This window comes from Symphalangus syndactylus, chromosome 10 (genome assembly GCF_028878055.3).
Source record: "Symphalangus syndactylus isolate Jambi chromosome 10, NHGRI_mSymSyn1-v2.1_pri, whole genome shotgun sequence".
Taxonomy (NCBI): domain Eukaryota; kingdom Metazoa; phylum Chordata; class Mammalia; order Primates; family Hylobatidae; genus Symphalangus; species Symphalangus syndactylus.
In genome coordinates, this window is record NC_072432.2 from 28,563,447 (window position 1) to 28,583,667 (window position 20,221).

General features: G+C 39.8%; 1 protein-coding gene across 2 annotated transcripts in view; it reads right to left on the reverse strand.

The window, feature by feature from the left end:
• C10H10orf67 (chromosome 10 C10orf67 homolog) overlaps window positions 1-20,221 on the reverse strand; it is a 152,953-nt gene that overhangs the window by 18,701 nt on the left and 114,031 nt on the right. For both annotated transcript variants that reach the window (XM_055296761.2, XM_055296760.2), the window contains 2 exons: window positions 1,179-1,253; window positions 1,033-1,093 (listed from right to left, as the gene is read on the reverse strand). In XM_055296761.2, the coding sequence (XP_055152736.2) occupies window positions 1,033-1,093; window positions 1,179-1,253 (136 nt within the window). The remainder of the gene's footprint in view (window positions 1-1,032; window positions 1,094-1,178; window positions 1,254-20,221) is intronic.

Consider the following 20,221-nt stretch of genomic DNA (forward strand, 5'->3'; position numbering starts at 1 on the left):
TGAGTGATGAGTTCCATCAAAGCCCAAACCTCAGCATCATGCGATACATCTATACAGCGAATCTGCATATGTACCCCTGGAATCTAAAGTTAAAAAAAAATTTCAAGCCAACTAAATTCATTAATCCACACGTTTACAATAAAATGTGAGTACATTAAGATGCTTTAGAAATAATTTCAGCCTGGGCAACATGACAAAATCTCATCTCTAAAAAAACCAATCAATCAACCAAACAAACAAAAATCAGTTAGGCATGGTGATACTCACCTGTTGTCCCAGCTACTCAGGAGGGTTAGACAGCCAGGTTGCCCAGGCTGGTCTAGAGCTCCTGGACTCAAGCATCCCAAAGTGCTGGGATTACAGGTGTGAGCCACCGGGCCCAGTCTACTTTCCTTCTAATTATTAAGTTGGAAAAACTTAGGAATTTAACCGGAGCTTCAGGTTTGTTGGCAGTTTAATTTAAAAAAAGAAATGAGATTCCAACTAAGGCAGTTTCTGGTTTTGAAGTATAACTATATATTTTTTTAATTTAAAGACAAGGTCTCACTCTGTCACCCAGGCTGGAGTACAGTGGCATGATCTTGGCTCACTGCAGCCTTGACCTCCTTAGCTCAAGCAAATCCTCAGCCTTCTGAGTAGCTGGGACTACAGGTGCATGCTACCACATCTGGCTAATTTTTGTATTTTTGTATTTTTTTTTTTGTAGGTAGAGTCTTATATGTTGCCTAGGCTGATCTCAAACTCCTGGTTTCAAGTGATCCTCCCTCAGCCTCCAAAAGTGCTAGGATTACAGGCATAAGCCATTGGGCCTGGCATAGATTGATTTTCAATTAGCAGTGATCAGTAGTCAGAAGTATATATTAATATTCTTTTATTCAGTTTATCTGTGCAATAATTTTATAAATTAGCTGAAAAAAGTCATGCATTCACCCAGAATACCAAATACCTCAGGGTAAAAAAGAAAAGCAAAGTTAATCTAGACTAAGTAGCCATTCTGGTGTGAACCTCATTTCCAACAATAAAGATTCTTACCTTTTGGTGAAAGTTGAAGGGATGCCTGATCACTGACTACATCCACATGCTTACTGTCTCTCTGTAAGTGAACCAAAACTTTTCATTACTTAAGTTGAATAATATTAACTCAGTAAATATTTAATAGAGAAAAATAAGCTACTTACTGAAGATGTACAATGACTTGAAGAGGATGTACCTGTCATGGTCGTTCTAGACTGCACTAATAAGGGTTTTACTTTCTGAAAGACACAAAAGATATGTACTGTGTTATCAGGAGGAAATAGTAGTCAAATCAAATGGACATTAATGTTCTCCAGCCTTTAGTTGACCAAGATATGGAAACTATGCTTGTCACTTATTTGCTCAAACATGGCTGCGGAAATCCTTTTCTTTATTCCAATGGGATAGAGCCTCTTTCTTCTTCAGGCCACTTTGAAAGAAAACTATTTTCCTTAGTATTTCTTCTGACTCTACTTCCTTTTGACTGTTCCTACAATTGAGACTTACTACTTGCAACTGGTCGGAAGCCACAAGGTCATCCCCACCACCTTACTAGAAGCTACAGCAATGGTGTCCTGATTCCCAAGTTAAAGAAAACACTTTCCTGAAATTAAAGGAAGCACCTACTTCTAGAAATGATCTATTATGAGATCTAGATGAAAATCTCCTTAAGCCTTTTGGCTGGGACAATGAAGTATAAGAATATATGGATTCAAGGAAATGTAGACAGATGACTCTGGAAATGAATAGGCTGAGATGAAATGCAAAGGACTTCTGGACGTGGTATGGAAAGATTACTTGTGAACAAAACACAGACATAGAACTTAAATCCAAATAAGAGTTTCATTTCTTACATTCTTCAATGTTGCTGTAAGCTGATGAAAAAAGCAGGGGCCAGGCACTGTGGCTCACACCTGTAATCCCCGCATTTTGGGAGGTCGAGGTGGGAGGATCGCTTGAGCCCAAGAGTTTGAGACCAGCCTGGGCAACATGGCAAAACCTCATCTCTACGAAAACTACAAAAGTTAGCCAGGTGTGGTGGCACATGCCTGTAGTCCCAGTCACTTGCAGGGCTGGGGGAGCTGAGGCAGGAGAATGACTTGAGCCCAGGAGGTTGAGGCTGCAGTGAGCAGTGAGTGTGCCACTGCACTCTAGCCTGGGTGAAAGAGCAACACCTTGTCTCAAAAAAAAAAAAAAAAAAAAAAAAAAAAAAAGGCAGCAGGCAAGCAGGAATATCCAGGTCCATGACCAAGAGAAGATGGAAACCAGGACTTCTACCCTGGAGTTCTCATTCACTTTGAGGGCATTTGCCAAACTTCCTGAATATGTGTATGAGTTGTCAAGGGTTCCTATGACTTGGGAGGAGAGGATACAACTCAGGGCCCACCTAAGGTGTGAAATTTAATGAGACACTCCCACCCCACTGTAAGTCTGGGACTGAAATGCTATAACTAGAGTAAAGGTAAAATACTACCTCAAGTGAGGCTCCCCCAAGCAGTCTGCAAGGAAAATGTTCCTAAGGTTGGCAACTAGTTGAATAACATACTCTCCTGTGAATTCCTAACCATTACTAGCCCATGCCATTTGCCAGCTGAATTCACAAGGTGGTCTGAAAAGTGATATGCTAAAAAAATTAATTTAACTAATTCCAGAATAATGGTGTTCATGGCAACTGAAAGAAGCACATTTAAACCTTTTATGGAAAAATTCCTCTTCAGGCGAGTCCTCAGAGAATTTTTATAAATAAGGTTCCAAGGAAAGTGAGCAGCTCATTGTCAAAAATCTGTAAATACATCATAAGTAGTTGCTAGCATAAACAAGATAGAACTAGAGTCTCTAAAACTTCAAATATAGAAATTCTCATAGAATATAAAATAAGTATGTTTAATATGTTTCAAGAAATAAAAAGTAGAAGCTTGATGATAAATAATTTGCATATTTAAAAAAGCAAACAAAATTTATTTCTATTTTTTAGAAAAATGATAAATGTAACAATTGAAATGAAAGTCAAGAGGCCAATTTTAGCAGAAAAATTATACATCTGTGAAAATAATACTTAATACATTGAAAGAGAGAATGAAACATACTATCAAGGACCCAGCTCAGAGAGACAAAGTGATGTCAAATATAAAGGCTAAGCAAAAGCAATATGAAGGGTAGAGGGAAAAGGTATAACCTCATTTGGTCAGAGTTCTAGAAGACAGAAAAGAAAAGGAGTATGGCAAAATATAGAGTTAAGAACTGAACACTTTCCAGAACTGATGAAACAAACTAACCTCAACTTTCAAGAATCCTGATAAATCTCAAACAGAATAAACAAAAAGAAATTCACAACTAGACACATCATACTGAAAATGTAGAACACTGAAGAAAGAGATCTTAAAAGCAGCTAAAGACAAGAGACAGATTAATGTTAAGAAAGTCACAGTTAAAGAGATAGCAACATTCCAATGGTAACAATGTGTATTAGTCCATTTTCATGTTGCTGATAAAGACATACCCGAGACTTTACAAAAGAAAGAGGTTTAATGGGACTTACAGTTCCACATGGCTGCAAAAGCCTCACAATCATGGTGGAAGGCAAGGAGGAACAAGTCACATCTCACGTGGAAGGCAACAGGCAAAGAGAGGTGTGCTTGTGCAGGGAAATCCCCTTTATATAACAATCAGATCTTGTGAGACTGATTCACTATCATGAGAACAGCATGGGAAAGACCTGCCCCATGACTGAATTACCTCCTACTGGGTCCCTCCCATAACACAGGGAAATTCAAGATAAGATTTGTGGCTGGGCGTGGTGGCTCACGCCTGCAATCCCAGCACTTTGGGAGTCTGAGGCAGGCAGATCATGAGGTCAAGATATTGAGACCATCCTGGCCAACATGGTGAAACCCTGTCTCTACTAAAAATACAAAAATTAGCTGGGCATGGTGGTGCGTGCCTGTAATCCAGCTACTCATCAGGTAAGGTAGGAGAGTCACTTAAACCTGGGAGGCAGAGGTTGCAGTGAGCCGAGATCGTGCCATTGCATTCCAGCCTGGGTGACAAGAGCAAAACTCCATCTCAAAAAAAAAAAGATGAGATTTGGGTGGGGACACAGCCAAACCATATCACAATGGAATCTAGAAGACAGTGTGTTCTAGAAGACAGATATGTTTTTTCCCCATCTTTGTCATTTTATCTACCTTTGTTCTTTGATGATGGTGATGTACAGATGGGGTTTTGGTGTGGATGTCCTTTCTGTTTGTTAGTTTTCCTTCTAACAGTCAGGACCCTCAGCTGCAGGTCTGCTGGAGTTTGCTAGATATCTACTCCAGACCCAGGTCACCTCCAGAGGCTGAGGTGGGCAGATCACCTGAGGTCAGGAGTTTGAGACCATCCTGGCCAACATGGTGAAACCCTGTCTCTACTAAAAATATAAAAATTAGCCAGGAGTGGTGGCGGGCGCCTGTAGTCCCAGCTACTCAGGAGGCTGAGGCAGGATAATTGCTTGAACCAGGGAGGTGGAGGTCGTAGTGAGCCGAGATTACACCACTGCACTCCAGCCTAGGCTACAGAGCGAGACTCCATCTCAAAAAAAGAGAAACTTCTAATGAATGTACTTCATGTAGAAATCAAGTGATCTCAGATAGAGGGTCTGAGATGTAAGAAGGCATTGCAAATAAAGTGGTAAATATGTAAGTAAAGCTAAACAAATATTAATCAAATATGCCAATAATAATAATAATGTGCTATGAAGATTACAGAAACAAGGTAGAGTTAAAATAGATGACAACAGCATTACATACTGACAGAGGGTGGTAGTTGAAATTTAATCACCCAAAGAACTTTTATTGTTCACCACTGTAAACATAGAGAGGTAATTTAAACTTTCCTGATAGAAACTTTCCTGACAGAAATTAAAAAAAAAAAGAATGAGAAAAAAATAACCAATTCAAAAAATGTAAAGGAGAAAAACACATACAAAATAGAAACAAATATAAGATAACAACGTATAATTAAAGCCAAATGTATTTGTGATTAGAATAAAGTAAATGGACTAAATGCCCCAGTTAAAAGACAAAGATTGTCTAACTAGATTAAGAACAAAGTTTAAAACTAGCTGTATGCTGTATAAAAGTCACATCCAAAGCAGAAGCATACAAAAGGCTGGAAGTCAAGGAATAGACAAAGATATGCCAACAAAATAATAACCTAACGAAAGTGGAGGTAGCTCTAGTAATATAAAGCCAAAACAGACTTTAAGGAAAAAAGCATTTGTAGAGATAAAGTTTGTCATTACAGAGGTGGCTCTAAGATGGCTGAATAGGAACAGCTCCAGTCTACAGCTCCCAGCGTGAGCAATGCAGAAGACAGGTGATTTCTGCATCTCCAACTGAGGTACCGGGTTCATCTCACTGGGGCTTGTTGGACAGTGGGTGCAGGACAGTGGGTGCAGCCCACTGAGTGTGAGCCAAAGCAGGGCAAGGCATCGCCTCACCCAGGAAGTGCAAGGAGTCAGGGAATTCCCTTTCCTAGCCAAGGGAAGCAGTGACAGACAGCACCTGGAAAATTGGGTCACTCCCACCCTAGTACTGAGCTTTTCCAATGGTCTTTGCAAACGGCACACCAGGAGATTATATCCCGCACCTGGTTCGGAGGGTCTCACACCCAGGGAACCTTGCTCACTGCTAGCACAGCAGTCTGAGGTCGAACTGCAAGGCAGCAGCGAGGCAGGGGGAGGGGCACCTGCCACTGCTGAGGCTTGAGTAGGTAAACAAAGCAGCCAGGAAGCTCGAACTGAGTAGAGCCCACCACAGCTCAAGGAGGCCTGCCTGCCTCTGTAGACTCCACCTCTGGGGGCAGGGCATAGCTGAACAAAACGCAGCAGAAACCTCTGCAGACTTAAATGTCCCTGTCTGACAGCTTTGAAGAGAGTAGTGGGTTCTTCCAGCATGGAGTTTGAGATCTGAGAATGGACAGACTGTCTCCTCAAGTGGGTCCCTGACCCCCGAGTAGCCTAACTGGTAGGCACCCCCCAGTAGGGGCAGACTGATACCCCACATGGCTGGGTACCCCTCTGAGATGAAGCTTCCAGAGGAATGATCAGGCAGCAACATTTGCTGTTCAGCAGTATTAGCTGTTCTGCAGCCTCCGCTGCTGATACCCAGGTAAACAGGGTCTGGAGTAGACCTCTAGCAAACTCCAACAGACCTGCAGCTGAGGGTCCTGTCTGTTAGAAGGAAAACTAACAAACAGAAAGGACATCCACACCAAAACCCCATCTGTACACCACCATCATCAAAGAACAAAGGTAGATAAAATGACAAAGATGGGGAAAAAACAGAGCAGAGAAGCTGAAAATTCTAAAAATCAGAGCTCCTCTCTCCCGCCAAAGGAACGCAGCTCCTCACCAGCAACGGAACAAAGCCGGATGGCAAATGACTTTGATGAGTTGAGAGAAGAAGGCTTCAGACGATCAAACTTCTCCAAGCTAAAGGAGGAAGTCCAAACCCATCGCAAAGAAGCTAAAAACCTTGAAAAAAGATTAGACGAATGGCTAACTAGAATAACTAGTGTAGAGAAGTCCTTACATGACCTGATGGAGCTGAAAACCATGGCACAAGAACTACGTGACGAATGCACAAGCTTCAGTAGCCAATTCAATCAAGTGGAAGAAAGAGTATCAGTGATTGAAGATGAAATGAATGAAATGAAGCGAGAAGTTTAGAGAAAAAAGAGTAAAAAGAAACAAAGCCTCCAAGAAATATGGAACTATGTGAAAAGAACAATTCTACGTCTAATTGGTGTACCTGAAAGTGACGGGGAGAATGGAACCAAGTTAGAAAACACTCTGCAGGATATTATCCAGGAGAACTTCCCCAATCCAGCAAGGCAGGCCAACATTCAAATTCAGGAAATACAGAGAATGCCACAAAGATACTCCTCGAGAAGAGCAACCCCAAGACACATATTGTCAGATTCACAAAAGTTGAAATGAAGGAAAAAATGTTAAGGGCAGCCAGAGAGAAAGGTTGGGTTACCCACAAAGGGAAGTCCATCAGACTAACAGCTGATCTCTTAGCAGAAACTCTACAAGCCAGAAGAGAGTGGGGACCAATATTCAACATTCTTAAAGAAAATAATTTTCAACCCATCATTTCACATCCAGCCAAATTAAGCTTCGTAAGTGAAGGAGAAATAAAATCCTTTACAGACAAGCAAATGCTGAGAGATTTTGTCACCACCAGGCCTGCCCTACAAGAGCTCCTGAAGGAAGCACTAAACATGGAAAGGAAAAACTGGCACCAGCCACTTCAAAAACATGCCAAGTTGTAAAGACCATCGATGCTAGGAAGAAACTGCATCAACTAATGAGCAAAATAACCAGCTAACATCATAATGACAGGATCAAATTCACACGTAACAATATTAACCTTAAATGTAAATGGGCTAAACGCTCCAATTAAAAGACACAGACTGGCAAATTGGAAAAAGAGTCAAGACCCATCAGTGTGCTGCATTCAGGAAACCCACCTCATGTGCAGAGACACACATAGGCTCAAAATAAAGGGATGGAGGAAGATCTACCAAGCAAATGGAAAACAAAAAAAGGCAGGGGTTGCAATCCTAGTCTCTGATAAAACAGACTTTAAACCAACAAAGATCAAGAGACAAAGAAGGCCATTACATAATGGTAAAGGGATCAATTCAACGAGAAGAGCTAACTATCCTAAATATATATGCACCCAATACAGGAGCACCCAGATTCATAAAGCAAGTCCTTAGAGACCTACAAAGAGACTTAGGCTCCCACACAATAACAATGGGAGACTTTGACACCCCACTGTCAACAAAAGACCTATGAAGAGAGTTAGACTCCCACACAATAATAATGGGAGACTTTGACACCCCACTGTCAACAAAAGACCTATGAAGAGAGTTAGACTCCCACACAATAATAATGGGAGACTTTGACACCCCACTGTCAACATTAGACAGATCAATGAGACAGAAAGTTAACAAGAATATCCGGGAATTTAACTCAGCTCTGCACCAAGCGGACCTAATAGACATCTACAGAACTCTCCACCCCAAATCAACAGAATATACATTCTTCTCAGCACCACATCACACTTATTCCAAAATTGACCACACAGTTGGAAGTAAAGCACTCCTCAGCAAATGTAAAAGAACAGAAATCATAACAAACTGTCTCTCAGAACACAGTGCAATCAAACTAGAACTCAGGATTAAGAAACTCACTCAAAACCACTCAACTACATGGAACTTGAACAACCTGCTCCTGAATGACTACTGGGTACATAACAAAATGAAGGCAGAAATAAAGATGTTCTTTGAAACCAACGAGAACAAAGACACAACATACCAGAATCTCTGGGACACATTTAAAGCAGTGTGCAGAGGGAAATTTATCACACTAAATGCCCACAAGAGAAAGCAGGAAAGATCTAAAATTGACACCCTAACATCACAATTAAAAGAACTAGAGAAGCAAGAGCAAACACATTGAAAAGCTAGCAGAAGGCAAGAAATAACTAAGAACAGAGCAGAACTGAAGGAGATACAGACACAAAAAACCCTTCAAAAAATCAATGAATCCAGGAGCTGGTTTCCTGAAAAGATAAACAAAATTGATAGAACACTAGAAGATAGAAGATAGAAGAAAAGAGAGAAGAATCAAATAGATGCAATAAAAAATGATAAAGGGGATATCACCACCAATCCCACAGAAATACAAACTACCATCAGAGAATGCTATAAACACCTCTACGCAAATAAACTAGAAAATCTAGAAGAAATGGATAAATTCCTTGACACATACACCCTCCCAAGACTAAACCAGGAAGAAGTGGAATCTCTGAATAGACCAATAACAGGCTCTGAAATTGAGGCAATAATTAATAGCCTTCCAACCAAAAAAAGTCCAGGAGCAGATGGATTCACAGGCAAATTCTACCAGAGGTACAAGGAGGAGCTGGTACCATTCCTTCTGAAACTATTCCAATCAATAGAAAAAGAGGGAATCCTCCCTAACGCATTTTATGAGGCCAGCATCATCCTGATACCAAAGCCTGGTAGAAACAAAACAAAAAAAGAGAATTTTAGACCAATATCCCTGATGAACATCAATGCAAAAATCCTCAATAAAATACTGGCAAACCGAATCCAGCAGCACATCAAAAAGCTTATCCACCATGATCAAGTGGGCTTCATCCCTGGGATGCAAGGCTGGTTCAACATATGCAAATCAATAAATGTAATCCAGCATATAAATAGAACCAAAGACAAAAACCACATGATTATCTCAATAGATGCAGAAAAGGCCTTTGACAAAATTCAACAGTGCTTCATGCTAAAAACTCTCAATAAATTAGGTATTGGTGGGACATATCTCAAAATAATAAGAGCTATTTATGACAAACACATAGCCAGTACCATATTGAATAGGTAAAAACTGGAAGCATTCCCTTTGAAAACTGGCACAAGACAGGGATGCCCTCTCTCACCACTCCTATTCAGCATAGTGTTGGAAGTTCTGGCCAGGGCAATCAGGCAGGAGAAAGAAATAAAAGATATTTAATTTGGAAAAGAGGAAGTCAAATTGTCCCTGTCTGCAGATGACATGATTGTATATTTAGAAAATCCCATCGTCTCAGCCTAAAATCTCCTTAAGCTGATAAGCAACTTCAGCAAAATCTCAGGATAAAAAATCAATGTGCAAAAATCACAAGCATTCTTATACACCAGTAACAGACAAACAGAGAGCCCAATCATGAGTGAACTCCCATTTATAATTGCTTCAAAGAGAATAAAATACCTAGGAATCCAACTTCCAAGGGATGTGAAGGACCTCTTCAAGGAGAACAACAAACCACTGCTCAATGAAATAAAAGAGGACACAAACAAATGGAAGAACATTCCACGCTCACGGATAGGAAGAATCAATATTGTGAAAATGGTCATACTGCCCAAGGGAATTTATAGATTCAATGCCATTCCCATCAAGCTACCAATGACTTTTTTTCACAGAATTGGAAAAAACTATTTTAAAGCTCATATGGAACCAAAAAAGAGCCCGCATTGCCAAGACAATCCTATGCCAAAAGAACAAAGCTGGAGGCATCATGCTACCTGACTTCAAACTATACTACAAGGCTACAGTAACCAAAAAAGCATGGTACTGGTACCAAAACAGAGATATAGACCAATGAAACAGAATAGAGCCCTCAGAAATAATACCACACATCTACAACCATCTGATGTCTGACAAACCTGACAAAAACAAGAAATGGGGAAAGGATTCCCTATTTAATAAATGGTGCTGGGAAAACTGGCTAGCCATATGTAGAAAGCTGAAACTGGATTCCTTCCTTACACCTTATACAAAAATTAATTCAAGATGGATTAAAGACTTACATGTTAGACCTAAAACCATAAAAACCCTAGAAGAAAACCTAGGCAATACTATTCAGGACATAGGCGTGGGCAAGGACTTCATGTCTAAAACACCAAAAGCAATGGCAACAAAAGCCAAAATTGACAAATGGGATCTAATTAAACTAAAGAGCTTCTGCACAGCAAAAGAAACTACCATCAGAGTGAACAGGCAACCACAAAATGGAAGAAAATTTTTTGCAATCTACTCATCTGACAAAGGGCTAATATCCAGAATCTACAAAGAACTCAAACAAACTTACAAGAAAAAAACAACCCCATCAAAAAGTGGGTGAAGGATATGAACAGACACTTCTCAAAAGAAGACATTTATGCAGCCAAAAAACACATGAAAAAATGCTCATCATCACTGGCCATCAGAGAAATGCAAATCAAAACCACAATGAGACACCATCTCACACCACTTAGAATGGTGATCATCTAAAGGCCAGGAAACAACAGGTGCTGGAGAGGATGTGGAGATATAGGAACACTTTTACACTGTTGGTGGGACAGTAAACTAGTTCAATCATTGTGGAAGACAGTGTGGAGATTCCTCAAGGATCTAGAACTAGAAATACCATTTGATGCAGCCATCCCATTACTGGGTATATACCCAAATGATTATAAATCATGCTGCTATAAAGGCACATGTACACATACCTTCATTGCGGCACTATTCACAATAGCAAAGACTTGGAACTAACCCAAATGTCCATCAATGATAGACTGGATTAAGAAAATGTGGCACATATACACCATGGAATACTATGCAGCCATAAAAAAGGATGAGTTCATGTCCTTTGTAGGGACATGGATGAAGCTGAAAACCATGATTCTCAGCAAACTATCGCAAGGACAAAAAACCAAACACCGCATGTTCTCACTCATTGGTGGGAATTGAACAATGAGAACACTTGGACACAGGAAGGGGAATATCATACACCGGGGCCTGTCATGGGGTGGGGGGAGGGGGGAGGGATAGCATTAGGTGATATACCTAATGTAAATGACGAGTTACTGGGTGCAGCACACCAACATGGCACATGCATACATATGTTACAAACCTGCACGTTGTGCACATGTTCCCTAGAACTTAAAGTATAATAATAATAAAAAAAGTTTGTCATTACATAATGGTAAAATGTTCAATTTACCAGGAAGATACAATTATAAAATAGTAAGCATCTAATAATACAGACTAAAATTACATAAAGCAAAAACTGATTACAAACTACTTAGAGTAACATGCAAATCATCTAAGTATAATAGCATAAAAATACAAGGTACCTAAGATTACATCTAAAAAAAGGTACTTTCAAGACTTCTATAGAGTTTTATAACTCTATTGAAATAATACATAAACAAAATATATAACATATTTACAGATTAGAAGACTCAGTGATAAAGATGCCAATTGTGCCTAAATTGAACTGTAGATTTAACATAATTCTAATTGAAATACCAATAAAATTTGTTTTGATTTGTTACTTTTGTTTTGTTTTTTTCTGTGAATATTGACAATCTGATTCTAAAATTTACATGGAAATGCAAAGATCCAATAAAGCTGGGGCACTCTTGCAAAACAGGGCAGGAGCGTTAGCCTTAACAGGTAAGATTTAGATATTAAATCAGTGTTATATTGGTGCAGGAAAAAAACCAGTGAAACAGATTGAGTCAGAATAGGCTCATATATATGAGCCCTTAATAATGACAGGTGGACTTATACATCAAGGGAGAAGACAGACTTTTTATTAAATGGATACTTCAGATGGTTATTTATAATAAAAGGAAATGAAACCAGACGTCTATCTCTCTATACACTAATATCAATTCTAAATGGATTAAATCTGTAAATACAAAAAGCAAAACAAGCGAAAAGTTTAAAGACCATAGAGAATAATACATTTGTGATTAAATATTAGAAGAACTCTTTTTAAAGAAGGCAGAAAAAAATGTAAAGACAAAAGGAAAAGATTAAGTCAGAATAACATTAATATTGAGAACATTTATTTATTACAAAAGCCAGAAAAAGATTAAAAACTTAATCCACAAACTGAAAGAAGACATTTGCAATACATATAACTGGTAAAGGATTAGTATCCAAGTTATATAAAGAATTCCTATGAAAAAGTAAATATGAAATAAAACAATAGAATCAAAAGGCTGAAACCTGCAGTACCTAAAAGAGGAAATCTGAATGGTCAATAAACATTTAAAAAGATGATCACTTTCATTAGTAATCAGGAAAAGGCAAAAAACATTATAAACACACATACATACACATAAACTCCAAAACCATGAGTAAGCATTATACAATAATAGGTTGGCAAAAATGATGAAGTCTGGCAGTATCAGTGCTGAAGACCGTATGGAGCACTAGAAACTTTCATCTGTTCCTGATTAGAGTGTCAGGGTAATATTACTTTGGAAAACTATCTGGCATTAGCTTCTGTGGCAGAGGCTACTTATTGTCCTTCAATAGCTAATCTCCTCCTTTCATTTTTTTGGAGACAGGGTCTTGCTCTATTGCCCAGGCTGGAGGGCAAAGGCACAATCATGGCTCACTGTGGGCTTGACCTCGCAGGCTCAAGCTCTCCTCCCAGCTCAGCCTCCCTCAGTGTCAGGCACGTGCCACCATGCCCAGCTAATTTTTTTTTTCTATTTTTTGTAGAGACAGGGTCTCACTTTGTTGCCCAGGCTGGTCTCAAATTCTTGGGCTTTAGTTAGGTATTTGGCTGCATAGACAGAGAGCACCTTTCTCAGTCTGTCTTGCAATTGGACACAGTTCTAGGTCTAGGATCAGACCTGTGGGGCATGAGTAGAAGTGACATGTGCAATTTCTGGGTCATATCCTTAAGGATAAATATTCTTGCCCTGGACTTTCTCTTTCTGGAGAAAGTCTAGAACCCATGGACATGAAGTTGACCACCTTTATTTATGTGGGTGAGTAAAATATCTTAGGAGATGTCAGAGCAGTAAGATTGAAGGAACCTGTGTACCACTTTATGGAGTACTGCTCCTCATGGGGCATTGTCCTGCCTGGAGCCACTTGCTTCTTCACTGTAACATGAATGAAGTAGCCTTCAATCTATTTAAGTCAGTGTATTTTTTGTTGTTGCAATCACAGCAGCTTACCCACAGCAAGTGAACTTACCAGTACTCTATGACCAACAATTCTGTTATGAGTATAAAACCTGGAAGAGGTCCTGTATCTGTGTATCAGGTGAAACTAGAAGAATGTTGAGAGCAATAATACTCATAATAGTAAAAAGTGAGAACCAACCTAAGTGTTGATGAGCAGCAGAATGGGTAAATAAGTTGTGGTATATTCGTGTATTAGAATATTCAGAATGGGTGAATCACAACCACTAGCATCAGCATGAATGAATCTTAGAAGTATAATGTTGAGAAAATGGAGCAAAATCAGAGAAGAATGTGTGTATTTTTCATTTACTTATTTTTTATTTCTAGAAAGCTTAAAAACTGGCAAAACTCAACAACATACTGCTTAGGAATACATGTGCAAGTGATAAAGCTATGAAGAAAATTTTTAAAAAAATTAGAGCAATAGTACCCTCCAGGAGGAAATGAAGAGGAATGCAATTGGTGGGCTTCTGGGGCATGGTAATAATCTAGTTATGGCCTTGGTCTCGGGAATGCAGGCATTCATGTTATTATCATTCTTTAAATTGTGCATATGTGTTTTCATTCATCCCTTTGTTATTCATGGGTTATTTAACAGTTTGAAAAACATACATACAAAAAAACATGAAACAACAAAATTTAGACTCGAGACAAAACAAACTCTTCTCTACTTAGATTTGACCCCAAATTAAGAGATTAAGAATGGGGAACTTTACTCCCTGGATGAAAGAATAGGCTGACAAAAAGGCTGGGATAAATATATTTGCATAAAGCATGAGAAAATTACTAACTATGCAATAATTAAAATAAATATTTGAGATAGCAAAGAGTAGAGGTGAAATGGAGAGAACAGAACAAGAATGTAGAACAATGTTCCCTGGCATTTAGTTTGCCACAGTATACATAAAAACATACTATTCACACAGAGCACTGGGATAAATCAACAAAGTTGCTCATGGGCTTAGACTATTGGTCAGAGCTTCAGGCTACTCTAGTAATGCCCTAAACCCTGCCACTTGGAGGACCGAGGGGAATCAATATCCCAGCATACCTGAAACCTCTTCAGGAAACTTTGAAGGAAGGTGCAAACCAGAAAAGTTTCCAAAAGATGTCAAGGAAAACAACAAAGAGTATAACAGGACATGAAAGAGAATGTGATTAACTATGGAGGACAGAAAAATAGGTATCTGACCCACAATAGTGTTTCTGAAAAAGAAACAAAAACAGATCCCAGATCCCACAACAGCAGTCATTAAAAGTGTACATAGGCCGGGCACGGTGGCTCACGCTTGTAATCCTAGCACTTTGGGAGGCCGAGGTGGGCGGATCACGAGGTCAGGAGATCGAGACCACAGTGAAACCCCATCTCTACTAAAAATACAAAAAAAAATTAGCCGGGCATGGTGGTGGGCACCTGTAGTCCCAGCTACTCGGAGAGGCTGAGGCAGGAGAATGGCGTGAACCCGGGAGGCGGAGCTTGCAGTGAGCCAAGACTGCGCCACTGCACTCCAGCCTGGGCGACAGAGCGAGATTCCGTCTCAATAAAAAAAAAAAAAAAAAAAAGTGTACATAATGGGCATGGTGGCTCATACCTGCAATCCTAGCACTTTGGGAGGCTGAGGCAGGAGGATCACTTGAGGCCAGGAGTTCAAGACCAGCCTGGGCAACATAGTGAGACTTTGTCTCTACAAAATATAAAAAAATTAGCCAAGTGTGGTGGTGCACACCTGCAGTCCCAGCTACTCAGGAGGCTAAGGCAAGACAATCACTTGAGCTCAGAGGTTTGAGGTTACAGTGAGCTATGATCATGTCACTGCACTCCAGTCTGGGTGACAGAGGAAGACTCTGTCTTTAAAAGAAAAACAAAAGTGTACATAAGAAACATGTCTGAGTTGAAGAAAATGACTATCAGAGAGGCCCATTTTATTCAAGAGAAATTAATAAAATAATGTTTACTCATATCCTGATGACATCTTTTTAAATTTCAAGGTTAAAAAATACAACATAAAAATTTTCAAAATGGGGAAGGCAGGCTAATTAGCAACAAACAAAAATTAAACCGGACTTAGTCAGGTCAAGACATTGCAAAGTGGATAGAATATTTCCTCCAGAACAAAAGGAAAAGACTCAAATTCATGTTCCAGTTTATAAGAAATCAGAACTAAGAACTCAAGACCTGTGGAAGTCATGATTTTTAAAAAGTGGCCGGTGAGGTTAAACATAAACATATAAATGTAAGTATAAATAATTGCTATTCATGTAGAGAGTTGAAAGCAGAAAGTAATTAACCAAAAATACTTTTGTGTGATAAAAAGAATAACATAATAATGATGTGGTTCTCTACAAAGAGTAAATTAACAAAGACCAGAAGGAAGAGGGGAATATATTGATGAAATTAGGGCTGAGACAAAGTTCAGGGAACAAAAACACATATATTTTGTTGTCTTGCAGAGTGTTTTAGGACTCAAAATTTACTTGGTTTTTGGTTTTGATAATTTCAGTAATGTAGTGGGTACTTGAGTTTACCTTAAAGTTTACCATTACAATATAGGAAATAAAAACAAGTAAAGTGAGGTTCATATTACATGAGCCAGGAAACAAACAAACAAAAATAGCAGGATGCCAGGAATATATCACACATGTCACCTATGTTGATAAATTCACATAGTTTCAGTTTGCCAATTAAGTGTAAATAAATGAAGGTGAGATTTTAAAAACTAAAATCTAGTTATGTTATAAAAGAACACTTACACATGGCTGGTGGAAATGTAAATTAGTTCCACCATGGTGAAAAATAGTGTGGCGATTCCTCAAAGACCTAAAAACGGAACTACCATTTGACCCAGCAATCCCATTACTGGGCATATACACAAAGGAATATAAATTGTTCTATCATAAAGACACATGCACGCATATGTTAACAGAAGCACTATTCACATTAGCAAAGACATGGAATCAACTTAAATGCCCATCAATGATAGACTGGATAATGAAAATGTGGTACATACACACCATGGAATACTATGCAGCCATGTCAAAGAATGAGATCTTGTCCTCTGCAGGAACATGGATAGAGCTGGAGGCCATTATCCTTAGCAAAATAATGCAGGAACAGAAAACCAAATACTGTATGTTCTCCCTTATAAATGATGAGAGCTACATGATGAGAACATATGGACATACAGAGGGAAACAACTACACTGAGGCCTACCGGAGGGTGGAGGATGGGAGGAGGAAGAAGATTAGGAAAAATAACTAATGGGTTCCAGACTTGACACCTGGCTGAAGAAATAATCTGTACAACAAACCCCTATGACACAAGTTTACCTGCATAACAAACCTGCACATGTACCTCTGAACTTCAAATATAAGTTAAATAATGAGTTTCAAGTCAAGGCTAAAAAAAAGCTAAATAAGGTCGGGCACAGTGGCTCACGCCTGTAATCCCAGCACTTTGGGAGGCTGAGGCGGGAAGATCATGAGATGAAGAGATTGAGACCACTCTGGTCAACATGGTGAAACCCTGTCTCTACTAAAAATACAAAATTAGCCAGGTGTGGTGGTACATGCCCACAATCCCAGCTACTCGGGAGGCTGAGGCAGGAGAATCGCTTGAACCCGGGAGGCGGAGGTTGCGGTGAGCCGAGATTACACCATTGCACTCCAGCCTGGGGAACAAGAGCGAAATTCTGTCTCAAAAAAAAAAAAAAGATAAGTAGAAAAAAATAAATAAAAGGATTTACATTACCTGATTTCAAGATTTACTAGGAAAGCTATGTTAATTAAGACTGTGATATTGGCAAAAGGACTGACAAATAAACCAATGGAAAAGAATAGCATAGTTAGAAATAGACTCATACATAGACAGTAAATTGATCTAGAAAAACGGAACTGGTGAAATTCAATGAAAAAAGACAAGATCAATATTATAAGAAATATATACAGAATGTGAGATATCATCACAGACACAGAGAATACAATCTGCCACAGAAAAAATAACTAAGTTGTCTTCATTAAAATAAAAATATCTGACCTTCAAAGGACACCATTCAGAAAATAGAAGGAAAAATTATAGACTGAGGAAAAAAATGTTTGTAATACATATATCTGACAAAGGACTTGTATTCAGAATATATAACAAAATGCTACAATTCAATAACAGTTAAAAATTGACAAAAGTACAGGAATAGAGGAATGGGCAGTTGCTTTTTTTTTTTTTTTTTTTTGAGGAGTCTCGCTCTTTCACCCAGGCTGGAGTGCAGTGGCGCGATCTCGGCTCACTGCAGGCTCCACCCCCCAGGGTTCTCGCCATTCTCCTGCCTCAGCCTCCCACGTAGCTGGGACTACAGGCGCCCGCCACCTCACCCCGCTAATTTTTTGTATTTTTAATAGAAACGGGGTTTCATCGTGTTAGCCAGGATGGTCTCGATCCCATGACCTCGTGATCCGCCCACCTCGGCCTCCCAAAGTGCTGGGATTACAGGCGTGAGCCACCACGCCTGGCCGGGCAGTTGTTTTTTAAATGAGTGTGGAGACTCAGGTTTGCAAGATGGAAAAGAGTTCTGGAATTTGGTTTAACAATTTGGATGTTTGTGACACTACTGAACTGTACATTTAAAAATGGCTAAAATGACAGATTTTCTGTTATGTGCATTTAGCCACAAGTTTTAAAAAGTCTTAAGTAGATCCTTCAAAAAAGAAGACCTAAGAATGATCAATCAGCATGTGAAAAGATGCTCAACGTCATTAATTAGGGAAATGCAAATTAAAATTACAATGAGATAACATTTTAAAATGGTTAAAATTTAAAAACTAACAATATCAGGTGGGCACTGTGGCTAACACATGTAATCCCAGCACTTAGGGAGGCCAAGGTGGGTGGATCACAAGGTCAGGAGTTTGAGACCAGCCTGGCCAACATGGTGAAACCTGTCTCCACTAAAAATACAAAAATTGGCCAGGCACGGTGGCTCACACCTGTAATCCCAGCACTTTGGGAGGCCGAGGCTGGCGGATCACGAGGTCAGGAGATCGAGACCATCCAGGCTAATACAGTGAAACCCCATCTCTACTAAAAGTACAAAAAAATTAGCTGGGTGTGGTGGCAGGCACCTGTAATCCCAGCTGCTTGGGAGGCTGAGGCAGGAGAATGGCGTGAACCCAGGAGGCGGAGTTTGCAGTGAGCCGAGATTGCGTCACTGCACTCCAGACTGGGCAACAGAGCGAGATTCCCTCTCAAAAAAAAAAAAAAAAAATTAGCCAGGTGTGGTGGCGGATGCCTGTAATCCCAGCTACTCGGGAGGCTGAGGCAGAGAATTGCTTGAACCTGGGAGGTGGAGGTTGCAGTGAGCCGAGATTGTGCCACTGCACTCCAGCCTGGCAACAGAGTGAGACTCTGTCTCAAAACAAAACAAAACAAACAAAAAACAAACAAAAAAACTAACAATATGAAGTTGTTAGGGATGTGGAGCAAGTGGAACTCTCAAAGATTGCTGGTGTGAGGATTAAAGTCACTTTAGAGTACTGGCAATTTTGTTGTTTATTTTTTGTAAAAAACTTTGGCCAGGCGTGGTGGCTCACACCTGCAATCCCAGCCCTTTGGGAGGCCAAGGTGGGTGGATCACCTGAGGTCAGGAGTTTGAGATCAGCCTGGCCAACATGGTGAAACCCATCTCTACTAAAAATACAAAAATTAGCCAGGCTTGGTGGCGCATGCCTGTAATCCCAGCTACTCAGGAGGCTGAGGCAGGAGAATCACTTAAACCTGGGAGGTGGAGGTTGCAGTGAGCCAAGATCGCTCCATGTACTCCAGCCTAGGTGACAGAGCAAGACTCCGTCTCAAAACAAAACAGAAAAACAACTTTTATTTTAGGTTTGGGGGTACAGGGCAGGTTTGTTATACAGGTAAATTGCATATCATGGGGGTCTGGTGTTCAGATTACTTCATCACACAGGTAGTAAGCATAGTATCCGACAGGTAGTTTTTCACTCCTCACTCTCCTCCCACCTCCACCCTCAAGTAGGCCCCCATGTCTGTTCCTTCCTTGTGTCCATGTGTACTCAATGTTTAGCTCTCACTTATAAGTGAGAACATGTGGTATTTGGTTTTCTGCTTCTGTGTTAGGTCACTTAGGATAATGGCCTCCAGCTCCATTCATGTTGTTGCAAAGGACATGATCTCGTTTTTTTTTTTATGGCTGCGTCATATTCCATGGTGTATATGTACCATATTTTCTTTGTCCAGTCTACCATTGATGGGCATTTAGGTTGATTCCCTGTCGTTGCTATTGTGAATGGTGTGGCAACGAACATGTGCATGCATGTGTCTTTGTGGTTTCTTATGCAGTTAAACACACACACTTCCTGTGTCCCCGCCATTCCACTCCTACCTGAGAGATATTAACACAAACTTTCACAAGTGATTTGTAAGAGAATGCTTATAGCAGCTTTTTTTCCATAATAGCCCTAACTGGAAAGAGCCCATTTGTCCAGTGAGGCCAGATGGATAAACAAATTATGGTTTATTCATTCAAAAGAATACTACTCAGCATTACAAAGGAAATTAAGAAGGGACAACTGCCATGATACATGCAATAACATGGGTGGATCTTAAAAGTACTGT